Genomic DNA, 13,454 nt, shown 5'->3' with positions numbered 1-13,454 from the left:
ATTAAATAGCTTGTATTTTTACATTGATAGCTATTAATTCAGTGCTACTATTATCCCAAAATGGGAAGGGAAAAGACCCCACTTACCTCTCTCACCTGAAGATGAGAATTCAGACAGGAGATGGAAGTGTTGTGTAGCAAAAGATTTTAAAGGATTTATTAGCAAAGAGAAAGTCCACCTCCAAGAGCTGGAGGTCGGCTGATCCAAGGGCAGATAGCGGTGCCGGTCTTTGTTTGGTCCCGGGTCTTACACCCTCGCTGAGAGGCGGTCTCTTGATTGATTGGCGGCTCTTGACCCTGGAGCGCTTAGTCATGCTCATCCCCTTTTGCGCATGTCCTTACCCATGATGCACACAGAGAAGCCCATGGTGGGGGCCTAGTCTGCAATGCTAATTATATTACAATGAGCATCGGGTCATGTCCGGTCAGGTCTTCGTTGCTACCGTGCAGTTGCGGGTGTCGGTTTCTAACTAGTTTCCTGCTGGCACTCATTTAGAGGGAGTAAAGCCCCTTTATGCTGAAGGTGGGCATACCACCGTCTTCCAGCCATCCCCCTTCTCCTCCACCTTATCTACCTGGTGCCCCCGCTTATCTAACTGCCTAACACTACTTCTTTGTTGGCATCCAGCCATCTTTGTGGAAAACTTGGATGAGATTCTGCATTCAGGCTCTGTTGACTTACACAAACCAGATGTCTCTGGGACCAGAATATTAAATATTGGAGCAATGACAGATTTCTGTCTGTAAGATAGTCTACCTCTATGTTGTTTTACATATATTCCAAAACACAATAAAAAAAAACGGAGAAGAGCTTAGAAAGAAAATCTTAGAACATAAATATTTAAATTAAGTTTTCATGAGAAAATAGTTTTAAGTTCCTATGTCTAGCCTCTTTGCTCCTTTCCCTTGCCCACTTCACACACAGAGTATAAAACTCTTGCAAGAATACCAAGTAGGGAAAACCTTCAAATATTTGTAATGACTCACTTTTTTGAGTTCTTTTGGTTGTCGCTAAGTTGAGAGCTCTAAGGGCACCATAGGTCCCAAAGAGATAAGATAGAAAAATGATTCTGTGACCAAAAGAACTGTGGTCTAACCATAGTTAAATCCTTTTCATGATGGTATGCCAACCTCTCAGAGGTCCTGTCTTAAATAAAACTATTTTATTTTGCTCAACCTAGGCTTTCCAAAACTCATCCAATCCTCTTCCTTGTCTGTTTGTAGAAAACACTCTGAGACATGCTAACTGAACCACATTGAGCAGGCTTTTAACGTTTGTTTTCATGTTAATGAGCTGCCTAATGTTCACTTTAATCTATCTTAAGATTTAGTGTTTCATTTTTAAAATCTTGGTAATCATTCGCAGACATTTAAAATCTTACCTATACACATGAAAGCGTGTATTCCTCACTTGGAGGAAAAAAAAATTTTTAAGCTTGAAACAACTTACTTTCTTAAATCTATTTTTTCCTCATCAGCCGATCCAGTTTAAACGCCAAAATGGAAGAGTGCGTTAAACTAAACTGTGAGCAACCTTACGTGACTACAGCAATAATTAGCATCCCAACACCTCCAGTCACCACCCCCGAGGGAGACGACAGGCCAGAGTCCCCTGAGTACTCAGGGGGGAGTGTTGTCAGAGTGTCTGCTTTGTAAGACAATTGGAATCAAGTCTAAGAGAATTTGAGCGCTGGCTGGGGAAAGAACCCCCACGTGGAAGGAAGAAGACACAATACACTTTGTGCAGACAAAAACGACAAAGCAAGAAGGTTGGTAGGGAAACAAAAACAAGGCTTCCAAACTTGAGGATGGAAGTAAAACCACCAAATGGCATTTCTAGACAGAGTCTGATCTGTTGTTATGCAGAGGAATGGTCTGTGGCCCTTCGACTTTGTGAATGAGCACAATGAAATGCCGCCTACTGATGCTTCTTATGACCAGAACTCTTTTTTAATAAAATAAACCTTTGAACATATGTTCCAGTGGAATGCAAAACAAAACAAAACAAAAAAATATGGAAAACATTTTGATAAAAATTTTTCCTGTTAAACCCATGAACATTGGCTCTGATGAAGATGATTACGTATTAAAGAAGAAACTCCTATGACATATTTGTATTGACTGAAGGAAGCCATCCTAATGCATGCTAGAATTCTTTGGGACAGTGCTCTCAGTTTCCTTATGTTGTCTTCAGAATAGGCATGATAAACTATAACTTTAGAAAGAGGGAATTTCTGTGCACTTACAACAAACTGATCATTCATGTTCCATGGTGGGCTGTGCAAATAAACTCCTTTAGAACTGCAGTGTTGCTCATGGGGATGCTCACTAGTAACTCTCAAGTGTTCAGATAATTCCGTATTAACTATTATTTTACCTTGCACCTAGATACTGTTACAACTGCAATAATTCATTGTACACACCTGTTGTACCAGGAATCAGGATTTTTTTGTTGTTGTATTTATTTCCAGATCTTCATAGATAACAGTCAGAGCCGCATTCCATAGAAAAACTTCTGGTGTGGCCAGGTTTTAGATAACTTTTTAATCCGAAACCCTTGTGCCATAAATGTTTTCCTGTAATATTCTTTGGTCCACTGTAGCCCTGTGACAGTGCATTATCTGTTCCTGTATTTCTATAGCGCCTTCTTTTGGATTTATCATCATCAACTGGACGAACGTTTTCTAGTTCAAATGCCTTTCCTACTTTTGTATTCCCCAACGAATTATCTTGTAAGTAGATTATCATCATCAATCCCCTTGTCAAAAATTAGAAAAGAAGGAATTGACATCTGTGAATTATCTCTCGCCTTTTTGCTGTTATGGAAAAGCCCAGATACTGGATATATCACTGTAAGTTTCATGAAAAGAACTGGCTGGGACTAATATCACAGGACCAGTGATCCCCGAATCTCCCTTGATGTACTATTTATTTTGCTTTAGATCTTGAATACACTATGAGAATAACTAATGTGAATTGAAATGCAGAGACAGACTGGAATGCTTTATGTAGCGATATTTGATGAAAGCACGCTTTTCTGTGCCACTGGGGAAGGCAGCACAAATTTATCTCAGAAAGGTTCCTGTATCTTGCAAGGAGCAATTTCCTCCTCTAAATCAGGAGGACAGGAGTTTGATGATGCAGAATTGGTCTCTATGTACATTTAAGTGAAAAGGCTTGATATCTTTTCACCTTTAAAATATTATCAGCAGACATGTCTGCACGTAGACAGTGTAAAAAAGTTTTATGTCAAGTGAAAAGTTTTGTTCATTCCAAACCACCACTGTAAGGAGTAAAGTTTAGCTTCACTACATGGAAAGAGTTAGTAATTATCCCTCTACTATAGAGATTTGAAAATGCTTATCGTAAAATTATCATACAAGGAATTAATCCAACCATTTTCAAGTAAAGCCAGAAATTCTGGCTTCCCATTTCTAGCATAGCTTCTAGAACAAGGCTGTGCACACAGTAGATTTACAAACACGTGCTGAGTGGAAGTCAGATAAACTCTACTATCTCTCGGGGAGAACTGGCTTTATCCCTAGGGTGTCTTTTTAAAAGTTACTAATCTTCCTGAAGTGTGAATGTTAACAATTATATTAACACCTGCCTCATGTCACTTTATGCTTCTAGAGCAAATATATAGTGAAACTTCTTCGATGGCACTTGTTGAAAAACGTTTTAAAAAATAGAATAAAGGAAACACAATCAGGAACACTTAGGTCTCTTGATTCCCAATGAAAAGTTCTATTTTCATGTTCTTAATACTACATTTTAAAAAACACAGTTAGATCCTTTCAGTTGACAGTTCTTTTCAACTTATCATTTATCCAAAACTATTCATTTCTTTAGGCTTTTGGAAAAGAAAAAAAAAACTTTTTGGTGTTTTAGGTGATTTAAAAATACACTGTGTTGGTGGTGAATGACTATTGATGCCTGTGTTAAGTGCATCTGTATTGTAAGTGAAATGTGATTATTTCTGTGTACCATATGGAGTAACCAAGGTCATGTGTTTTTGACAATTTTGTTTGAAATTCATATATCTTATTTCAGAGGATAGCATAATATCTGCATTATGCTGGAAAAAAAATAGACCTTTGGAGAATACTTAAATAAAACATGTGCATGCTTGAACAGGACGACATGGTTGACCGGTGCCCTTTCTTCTTAGACTCCTGTCTAGAATCTAGGGTGTGCCGCACTCACCCTGCGTATTTGGGAGAACACTGTAACACGTTCAAACTCAAAAAACCCATTGATCGTGAGTGACATTTAAATCTAATCTCAATGGTGGAAATGGTAGCTTTCTGTCGACAATGGAAAATTAGGCAGAGGCTTTAACAGAAAAGTTAATATCATTTAAATATAAAAGAATGTCCCTGCTTTAAATGGTCGTTTTTGGAACTATCTTGGCAACAACACCTCCATAGCTACTAACTGTGATGATATGAGTGTATTGCAAGGTTTTGATGTTTATTTTAAAAAGATAGTATGGTTAAAATCAGGTTTTGATATAAGATTTTTTCAAGCAGAATGCTTTCTTCTGTGTGTGACCCCAGTTTACTAGCCTGTACCCTAAATTCCATTTGCTTCTTGCACGGTGTGGACCAGAGAGAAGTAAGGCTGATGCCTGAAACTTGCATACTTCTTGATCAGCACTGCGTGAGTTAAGCAAAAAGAAGCTCCGAGGTAATAACTTTGATCAGAACTCAGATTCTTCTTCCAACACTCCTTTCTGTCTATGGAAACAGGTGATTTATTTGCCTAGTTCTATGTCTCTCACTCTCTCCCTCCATATACATTTATGTGTTTATGTATTTATACACATACACACAGATTTTTATTCTTTTTTAAAAAATATACACACGCCAGTGGTCTCTTTTCAGTAGGGGACCAAAAGCAAGAAACTGTTATGAGATCATTAGAAGAAGGAAAATGTGTGCATCATTCAGTACAGAGAGTGGTTTTCACTAGTGATAACTGGTGACCCTCTGGGTGGATAGTCTCCATTTTTTTCTTATTAATTAATGTCCTTTACAGTCCTTGATTTCCTGAGACCAATCTTATATTAAGATGCAAACTCCCTACTCCTTCAACTTAGGTGCAATGTTTGCCTGGAAATAGCCCCCAGGGAGGTATATCAATGTCTGTGGACAACGTCGCTCAAAAGAGTAAAGAGTCCTTGATCAATGGCTCCTCCGAGTTTCATAAGAAAGGCGTCCCCTCGCCCCTAGAGTTTTATTAAGGTGTCTGTTTTATTAACTCACAGGTACAAGAATGGTTATTGGTAGGCACTGTATAAACTTCATCAGAATTGTCGACGCAATGACGTAGGCACGCTGTAATTTTTTGAAAAACTAAAGAGTTTAAACTAGCCACCTGAGCTAGTCCTGTTTAGTGTGGTAAAATAGTCTCAAAAGAGTAAAAAGAGTAAGATTTTTCTTTTTTACCTGTCAGGAACTGTTACTTTTGAAAACCACATTTGCTTAAAACGATTATAAGATACACTTATTGCAAAAAAAGCTTTTAATGAAGATAATATTAGATCCAGGCTGTGCCGTCTAATCCTTCGCTCTTTACTGCCTGCCTTATCTTTTCCCTCCTTTCTCTTCAAGCACTCATCTTTCTTTTACTAGATCATTCTCCCTCTTTCCTTAATCATTTTCCTTCTGGAAGTTTCCTATGGAGATCCACCAGGTAACTACTGTTCATTCTACAAATAGCTCAAATTGTGGAGCACAGAGGATGGGCTGGACATTGTGATGGGAGCTGGAGAAACAGAGATTCAGAATTCAGACCAAATCCTCCTCGAGGAGTTGGATGGTGGGAAACGGCCTGAAGTCCTCTCTGCTTCACATTATTCTTCATAACCCTGCGCCACAAATGTCCTCCCTTCTCCCATATTGACAGTCATTTTTCTGCTTAATCTCCTGAAGAAATCTCTTCAACAGAGTTCACATCAAGATGGTGTTCTTTGAAGTACTTTCTCAAATCTTCCCATCACGTCATCGATAGCCTCTTTCTGTAGGCTATGGTCCTCTTTCTATAGGGAGAGGGTGAGCAGGAAGAGACACAGGAATATTTCTAAAGAAGAGAAAGCAAGACAAGACAAAGCAAACAGAAAAGGAGGCAGAACTTCATGCTTATGATTTGAGCATCATTAAAAAAAAAAAACAAAAACAGCCTTTTCCAAGTATCCACTCAGCTCTTCCTACCATATTTTGAGAGGATATGAAGAGAGCTATTGAAATCGTTTTGGAGGAGGAGTACCACACAGTGCTGCTGTGAATCCTAACACCACATCTCAAGTTAGTTCCTCTGACTAATCCATTGAGATGTGTGCAAGAATGGGACAACAGAGCAGGAAGTCTAGAAAGAACGGGGAGTTTATAATTAGCAACAAGCACCAAAAGGTGGGCCTAGGTGGCCTTTGTTAGTTCTGAAGCATGGGGCTGGCTGCAGAAGGGTATGAAGGGTGGGTACCAAAGATATGAAGGGAGATTTGGAGGAAACCTGGAAGACAAGTATAAGGGCATTGACAAGGGCTACAAGGTGACAGAGAAGCATCCTTGGGCTTTGATCCTAATTGACAATCCAACGCTTTTTGACCTGATCAAATTAATTCATTTGTTAGAACTACACATTATAGCACCAAAAGGTATTTATTTTAACCTATTATCAGAGGCACTGAATATAAACATTTTTAAAGTAAAAATGTCACACACATCACAATTTTATATGCAGCTTAATCTGGACTTAATGTGCTTTATCTTTATTCCACAGCCAACATGAAAAGAAATCAATGCACAAACCACAGAAGTAAAATCCTAATGCATTCTTTTCAATATACAAATTCTTTCTTCAGTAGATTCATAATGAGCAATAAATCATGATGATTATAACCACCTTGAAAAGATAAGGACAATAATGAAGACTGCTAACTTTGATCTAGTCCTAAATGTATGCCAGTGACTGTGCAGATCACCTCACATGGATCAGTCTAGGAGGTAACTGGCCACATTTTTGGTGAGAAAAGTTTAACACTGAAAAGTCATGGGTCTTAATTTTCCTAATTCAGATAATAGAAAATTCTAAATTAAATCCTGTGTATCTGTGATAGAGTTCTGTTTTGTTGAACTATTGATGCTATGTCTTCTTTAAGAGTAAAAAAGAAACTAAAAGAAATAGGAGGTAGGAGGAAGCCTGCATGTATCCATGCTCTCTTGGCCGCAATGTCATTGTCAAAGATGATCAATTTTTCTTCCCGTTGTCTTTGATCTAAATTTTTTTTCTTACTTTGGAAAATGTGGTGCTTAGAACTATTCCTGATTGATTATTGGTAAATTAAAATAAAAATGGAACCTAGCCGGGAAATATATTGCCATCCTAATTGACAAAGATTTTCTAACAAATCCGCATCAGCACACACAATGAGTTAAGTTTCCAGTAACAGAGAAGTATGTGTTAGGGCATCCACCATCTCTTACTTGCTTTCCTTTTTGAACCAGGTCTACCTAAATTCTCAAGGTTGTTGACCAGGCCTGTATTTGGAGAGTGCAGCATCTAACTGGCCTATGGTCCAAATCCTAGAGGTTTATAATAACAGAACAGCAACCTTTTGGAATTAAGGTCAAAAACCACAGTTCCTGCGTTTCATTATCTTTTGTATCTTCCTCAAATTCTTGCAGGCAGAAATTCTGGAGAATGACAATTAAGCACCTATTGGCATTTAATAGCACATGCTAAATAAGATGCAGAAAGATTCAGATAGGTAAAGTGATAATTCAGTATCCCAAATTAATGTGATACAATGAAAGATATTCTTGGATTTTTCCATCCTCACAAAGAATTCCAAAGGTCTTCTGCAGGTAGTTAATGGTTTTTATTTTCTTCTAATAAAATAGGAAGCTTCAATAAAGGTGTAAACACAGACATTTGATTTATATGGAACCGTAGAAAATTTAATGTACCTTTTAAAATGGTACTTGGGATGTAACTGCTTGTCATAAAATTTCTTTGGGTTTCATCGTTTGCGTGTTTTATGTTCCAAAATAACACTGGCCTATTAATAATATCTCTTTACCTTCCACTTCAATCTTTCCTGTCCTACTTCTCAAAAGGTAAATGTGCTATTCATTGCAAGTATTACTTTTGTGCCCAAAACTTCCTTTACATGAAAAGTTAAGGTGCAATTATGATTAAAATGTATAGAAAAGTCAATACTATATGGTTATCATTTTCACTCTTACTAAATATGATAAATTATAAAAATTTGCATCAATGAAAAAAGTAAAACTTCTCCAAATTGTCTTACAGAAGGATTAAAAATTATCTTTTCTGTTTTTTCCAAAGTAGGAATATACAGCAGGTAAACTCTAATATAAAAATCACGCTATATTTTGTACAGGAGGCACATATACAACATCAGACAGCTCCACTAGTGCCTAAAACGAAATGCATATATTCATCCAAGTGTGCACAAGCCCACTGATAAGAGACTAAGAAAGAAGTGGGCCCATCAGTGACTGGAGGAACCTGAAATCTGTGTATCGTTTGGAAGACACAGTGTTTGAAAGACCAGAAGAATTCAACATCATGTCAGTTTCTTTCTCTGCCTTATCCAGAATTCAATTCATTGGCAAAGATTCTGAGAATTTAGTTCAATTATGCTGCAATGATTCACTATTAGATATAGATTTTAAATTTTGTAGGATTATCTGAAATTAATTCAAGACGTTTCCCCATCCCCTATAGCCTCAAATTATAATAAGTACCTCAACCTAAACTTAGAATGAATGCTGAAATGCTTATAATAAACTCAATTTAGGAGAACACAGTTAAGGCCATAAGTCAAAAAGTGAGGTTTTAGATGCCTCAGATTGTGGTGTCTGAGTATCCCTGATTCGGATTAAATATATTTTGATGATAACCCTGACCATAGTCAAAAATGAAGTACAAATGAACTTTAGGGTGACTACTGTTCAATTTAATTAGTTGTACTTCCCTTCTCCATTTCTTCTCAAAGCAGAGAAAAAAATGTTCAACAAGCGAATGTATTATAAGAGCACAACCTCACACGGCTCTTCACAATATAAGAGAAAGTCAAATACGTTAACTTAGGCACCCAGTGCATTTCTTGTAACAGAAACGCAGGAAAATGTAAAGTAATATAAAATATTACTGTGAAAATATAAGTTCTTCAGAAATTCCTTGTATACACATTTCTACTTTTAATCACCATACAATGTATGTAGTAGTTTTCTTAGGAAGTCTTTTGTGTCTCAGATAAAACTCAGGAGAAAAAAAAAAATACCAGAGGCAGAGAGTGGACACACACTCACACACACACTGACACAAACACAGAGGCACAATGTGGAGTTCCATTTATTTTACTACCTGATGTATTTTAGTGAAATGTGGAAGGAAATTTTTTTCTTGCCAGTAATCGTATCTTCTGGCATTTTTTCTTTGTTGATTGTAGAAAATTATAATGTAGGAATGTCTAGACTTTTTAAATGAATCTCCCTGAAAAGGACTATCAGGATTACCAAACAACACTGTCTTTTTTCTAAAGCGTCAATGCATAGAATGCCCAAAATTGCAGGTTAGCTAGAACAGGGAAGAAATAAGATAGCAGTGATTTTGAGCGTACACATGGAAAAGAGACACTCATTGCTTATTAACCTGTTTATTAATATTGAGAATATTAATATTGCTTATTAATATTGAGAATCTGTGCCTCTTTAGGTTACTTTTAATTTAAGCAACACTTAGTTTAAAAAAATTAATTCATCTCTTAGCTAAATCTGTTTTAAACTTTAAGGTAATTATATCCGATACTGGGGTTGTGAAAAGCAAACTGTACTTCCATTTTATTACCATGAAATTAAAAAGGACACTAAAAACTTCAAATTCTCGTTTTCAAAATGTATCTCTGAGCTTCTGCCCTATTCTTCCTACTTTTCAAGGGGCTAAGCCACTTTCTTTGGTCTTTGTAGTTTATAAGGTTCACATATGTCCATGTTAATGATTATATACGACACCATGTGGAGAAATGAGGGGCATACCCAGAGGAAGGAAGCAACGTCCCCTCAAAGGGAAAGCTGAATGCATCCTGAATATTAAACAGCATGCGATGCAACTCAAGAAAGTTGTTTTAAGCTCCCTTAATGGATAGCATAATGCCTGCATCTTCAAATTATGTAAATTTCAAGAGATTTTCTAAGAAGGAAGAGGGTTGTTTTAAGGAACGAGTCTTGCATCGTGCATTAGCTATGACAAAAGCAGTTCTACAAAGGGGCATAACGACACTCGCGCTATAGAGGTAGCCATTCTGACCATTCATTTTCTTTGCAAGCACGTTGTACGTTCCAAGCAGTGTGTTAGGGGCTGGGACAACACAGCAACAAGATCCCGCCCTTGTTGGTATTGGAGGGGAGGGAAAGTTATTTTCCCTCTACCCTTCTGAGCTCTTGGCGGAGACCCCTTGTAACAAAACAGACGAACAAGGGAAAAACAATGAAGTTTACTAATAACGTGAGTACCTCATGTGTATCTGGGAGATCCTCAGAGAAACAGAGTACGCCTGCCAGGTGGCCCGGGATTCAGGATTAAATACCATCTTACCAGGGAAGGAGGAGAGGGATGTGGGCGCCCGCTGGGAGAGTAAATGATTGCAGGGGAGATGAAGGGGCCAGGAGAACAGACGGGAGGGCCGAGCGTTTATGACGAAGTTTGTCTGCGTGTGGTGTGCACTCCTAGCCTCCTCTCCCACAATGACGATCCGTCCCCCCAGGTGGTCACAACTCCCAGGGGAGGCACAGGTGATCACGGAGCTCCTTTGGATGGGACTATCTTTAGGCCGATAAGGGGAGTTTAGAGAACCTCCCTCCCCGCCTTTGCTGTTTTTCAAAATAATCAACATATCAAAGTGGCGTATTGGAGTGATAAGTGCCAAACCCTTGAGGTCGCATTTCCGGCTGGTATGTTCTGCTGCCCCTTAGTATCTACAGTCTCCTTGTTGACCTGGACCCATCACAGGTAGAAATATAATTAAGCAACTTAAGTTCATAGTGACATACATTCTAGGGGAAAAGTATAAAGGGTTTGGATCAGCAGTGGCGTGGTGGGGGCCGTCCTGGGGGCTGCCCAACAGGGTGCTGAAGAAAAGGCCTCTGGGAAGAAAGCTCTCTGCAGAGGAGAGTCGGCCACATACAGAAGCTGCATTCCAGGCCTGGGAGGCGCACAGACATTTGCCCGGGGAGGGTAAAGAACCAATCTGATCGATTTCAGTAAAATTCGTGGGTTTTAATTTTCCGCTTCCATTATCTGTTATTTCAGGGCTTTCTCTGATTTGGGGGCCACATTTTTCTGGATATTTTTAAAGAAATCAACAGTTTATCATTAATTCCTTTTTTTTTTCCCCCTTTCACAGTTAAGGGCCAAAATAAAGATCTTTCAGTGACAATGACAGCTAATATTTATTCATTAAGCAACCAAAATGGACCATTCACTTCCTTTCAAGTCTCTGCAACCACTTTGGAGCTGTCATTAAGAAATCCATTTTCCAAGCAAGGGAACTGAGCCAAAGGGCAGGTAAGCAACTTGCCGTAGGCCACACTGCAGATCAGGGATTACATGGAATTCAACCCAGGTCTGCTGCAAAGCTCATACACTTCCCCCCTCACAGAGTCCCTCCTTTTGTTAACAATAAAATTAAATGGTATCAGATCTGCATACAACACACAATTCTGGGTTTTACCACTTAAGGCAACAAGGTGAGGAAGACCTTGTGGCCTGCTTGTATCTGTATTTCTGTGTTTTCATTACCGAAATGACTGAGCACTTGCATCGACCACAGTTCATTCATCCCCTTTATTAATTCAGCAAATATTGATTAGCCCTGATCTGCTAGACACTTGAATTTAAATAATGGACAAAACAAATATGATTCCCGTCATTACAGGGTTTGCTTCTAGTTGAAAAGACTATCATTAAGCAAACAAACACACAGACGGTATAAAATTGCAAATCGTGGGAAGAGCAATAACAGGGAATCAGAGATAACAGAGGGGCCCTTGTTAAGATTCAGGGTCCAGAAACGTTCTCTTGGAAGAAATGACGTCTCCTGGGGCTCAAAAGAGAGAAGTGGGAATTATCCCAAAAGGGGAGAAAAACATTCCCAGCAGCCGCTGGAAGCAAAATTGAAATCCCACACGGTAGAAAAGCTCTTGAAACCTTTGAAAACTGGTGAGAAGGGCTGTGGGGTTGAGCCACAGTGAGTGACGGGAGGCGTGAACACAGGTTAGAAAGTGGACGGCGTGGCAGAGGACAGGTATGAATGGACAGGCCCTTCCACTTAAGGATCTGGGACTTAGTCCTCAGTTCCCTGGGCAGTCGTGAAGAATGTGGAGCAGAGGAGTAACCAGATCCAATTTGTGTTTCAAGATCACTCCAGTTGCTGCTAGCGAAAGAACCGGTTGTGACGCAGGAAAACAGATGTGGGGCGTGAGGAGCGCCGTGTCCCAGTCTTCGGTTGAGCCCCTGGGATGTGCCCTGCCAAGTGTGGGTCCTTGGCTTCCCGCAGGAAGACGGAGAGGGAGGGGTAGGTGGCCTCGAGGCATCAGGCGTTTTTCTGGGCCTAGTGGCTTCATATGCTAATAAGTGGGAGGACCGGTCTAACTAGCCTGGGGAAGGGGCTGGGATTCCCAGGAAGTTGGCCATTTCCCACTCTTTGACCTTTCGTGGCTAGCCTTGGGACTGCCATGGTGCCTGTGGGCGTGTTATTCACCATGTTACTATATTACAGTGAGCGTATAATGAAGCTCAAGGTCTGATAGAAGTCAAATCTCCCACCGTCTTGAGCCTCAGGGCCTGCTGGGGGTTGAATCTTCCACCATTTTGATGTTAATTGCTGTACTCATTCCTTGAATGGCTGTGCCCTGCCCTCTTCCTGTCTCAATAAAAGGAAGAATTGATAAATATTTATTAAGTGTGTACTATATGCCAGGCACAGTTTTTAAGTGCTTTAAAAGTATTCATTTATCATCAGAAAAGCCCTATAAAATATATGCTATGAACTTCTCTAATTTATAGATGAAGGAGAGGCACAGAATTGTCACATAACTTACCTAGAGTCACACAGCAAATAAACTGCAAGATGGGGATTGAACCCCAGCTTTCTGGCTCTGACTCTGAAGCCTGAACACTTGTCAACCCCAGGGATCTCTCACGCTGGTCTTTAAGTTAGATATTGTAGAATGCAGGGAAAAAAAGAGGCCTCCTTTGGGAATCAACATCACACGGGTGGTATTTAAATCCCAGAGGATGGAAGAACGTGTAGAATAGGCAAGGGATCCCTGGACCGATCCAGGAGGAGCTACAAAGCAGTCTGAGAAGGAGGAGCCAGAGAGGCAGGAGGAAGCCAGGGGAGCGCGGAGGGGAAAAAGGGTCAAC

General features: G+C 39.5%; 1 protein-coding gene across 1 annotated transcript in view; it reads left to right on the top strand.

The window, feature by feature from the left end:
- KCND2 (potassium voltage-gated channel subfamily D member 2) overlaps positions 1-4,138 on the top strand; it is a 457,733-nt gene extending 453,595 nt beyond the window's left edge. The window contains exon 6 of the mRNA XM_006192686.3: positions 1,478-4,138. Within this exon, the coding sequence (XP_006192748.1) occupies positions 1,478-1,655 (178 nt within the window). The 3' untranslated portion in view covers positions 1,656-4,138. The remainder of the gene's footprint in view (positions 1-1,477) is intronic.
- The last annotated feature ends 9,316 nt before the right edge of the window (positions 4,139-13,454 follow it).

This window comes from Camelus ferus, chromosome 7 (genome assembly GCF_009834535.1).
Source record: "Camelus ferus isolate YT-003-E chromosome 7, BCGSAC_Cfer_1.0, whole genome shotgun sequence".
NCBI classification, from domain to species: domain Eukaryota; kingdom Metazoa; phylum Chordata; class Mammalia; order Artiodactyla; family Camelidae; genus Camelus; species Camelus ferus.
Note: the sequence above shows the minus strand (reverse complement) of the source record. Positions and strands in the feature narration are given on the sequence as shown.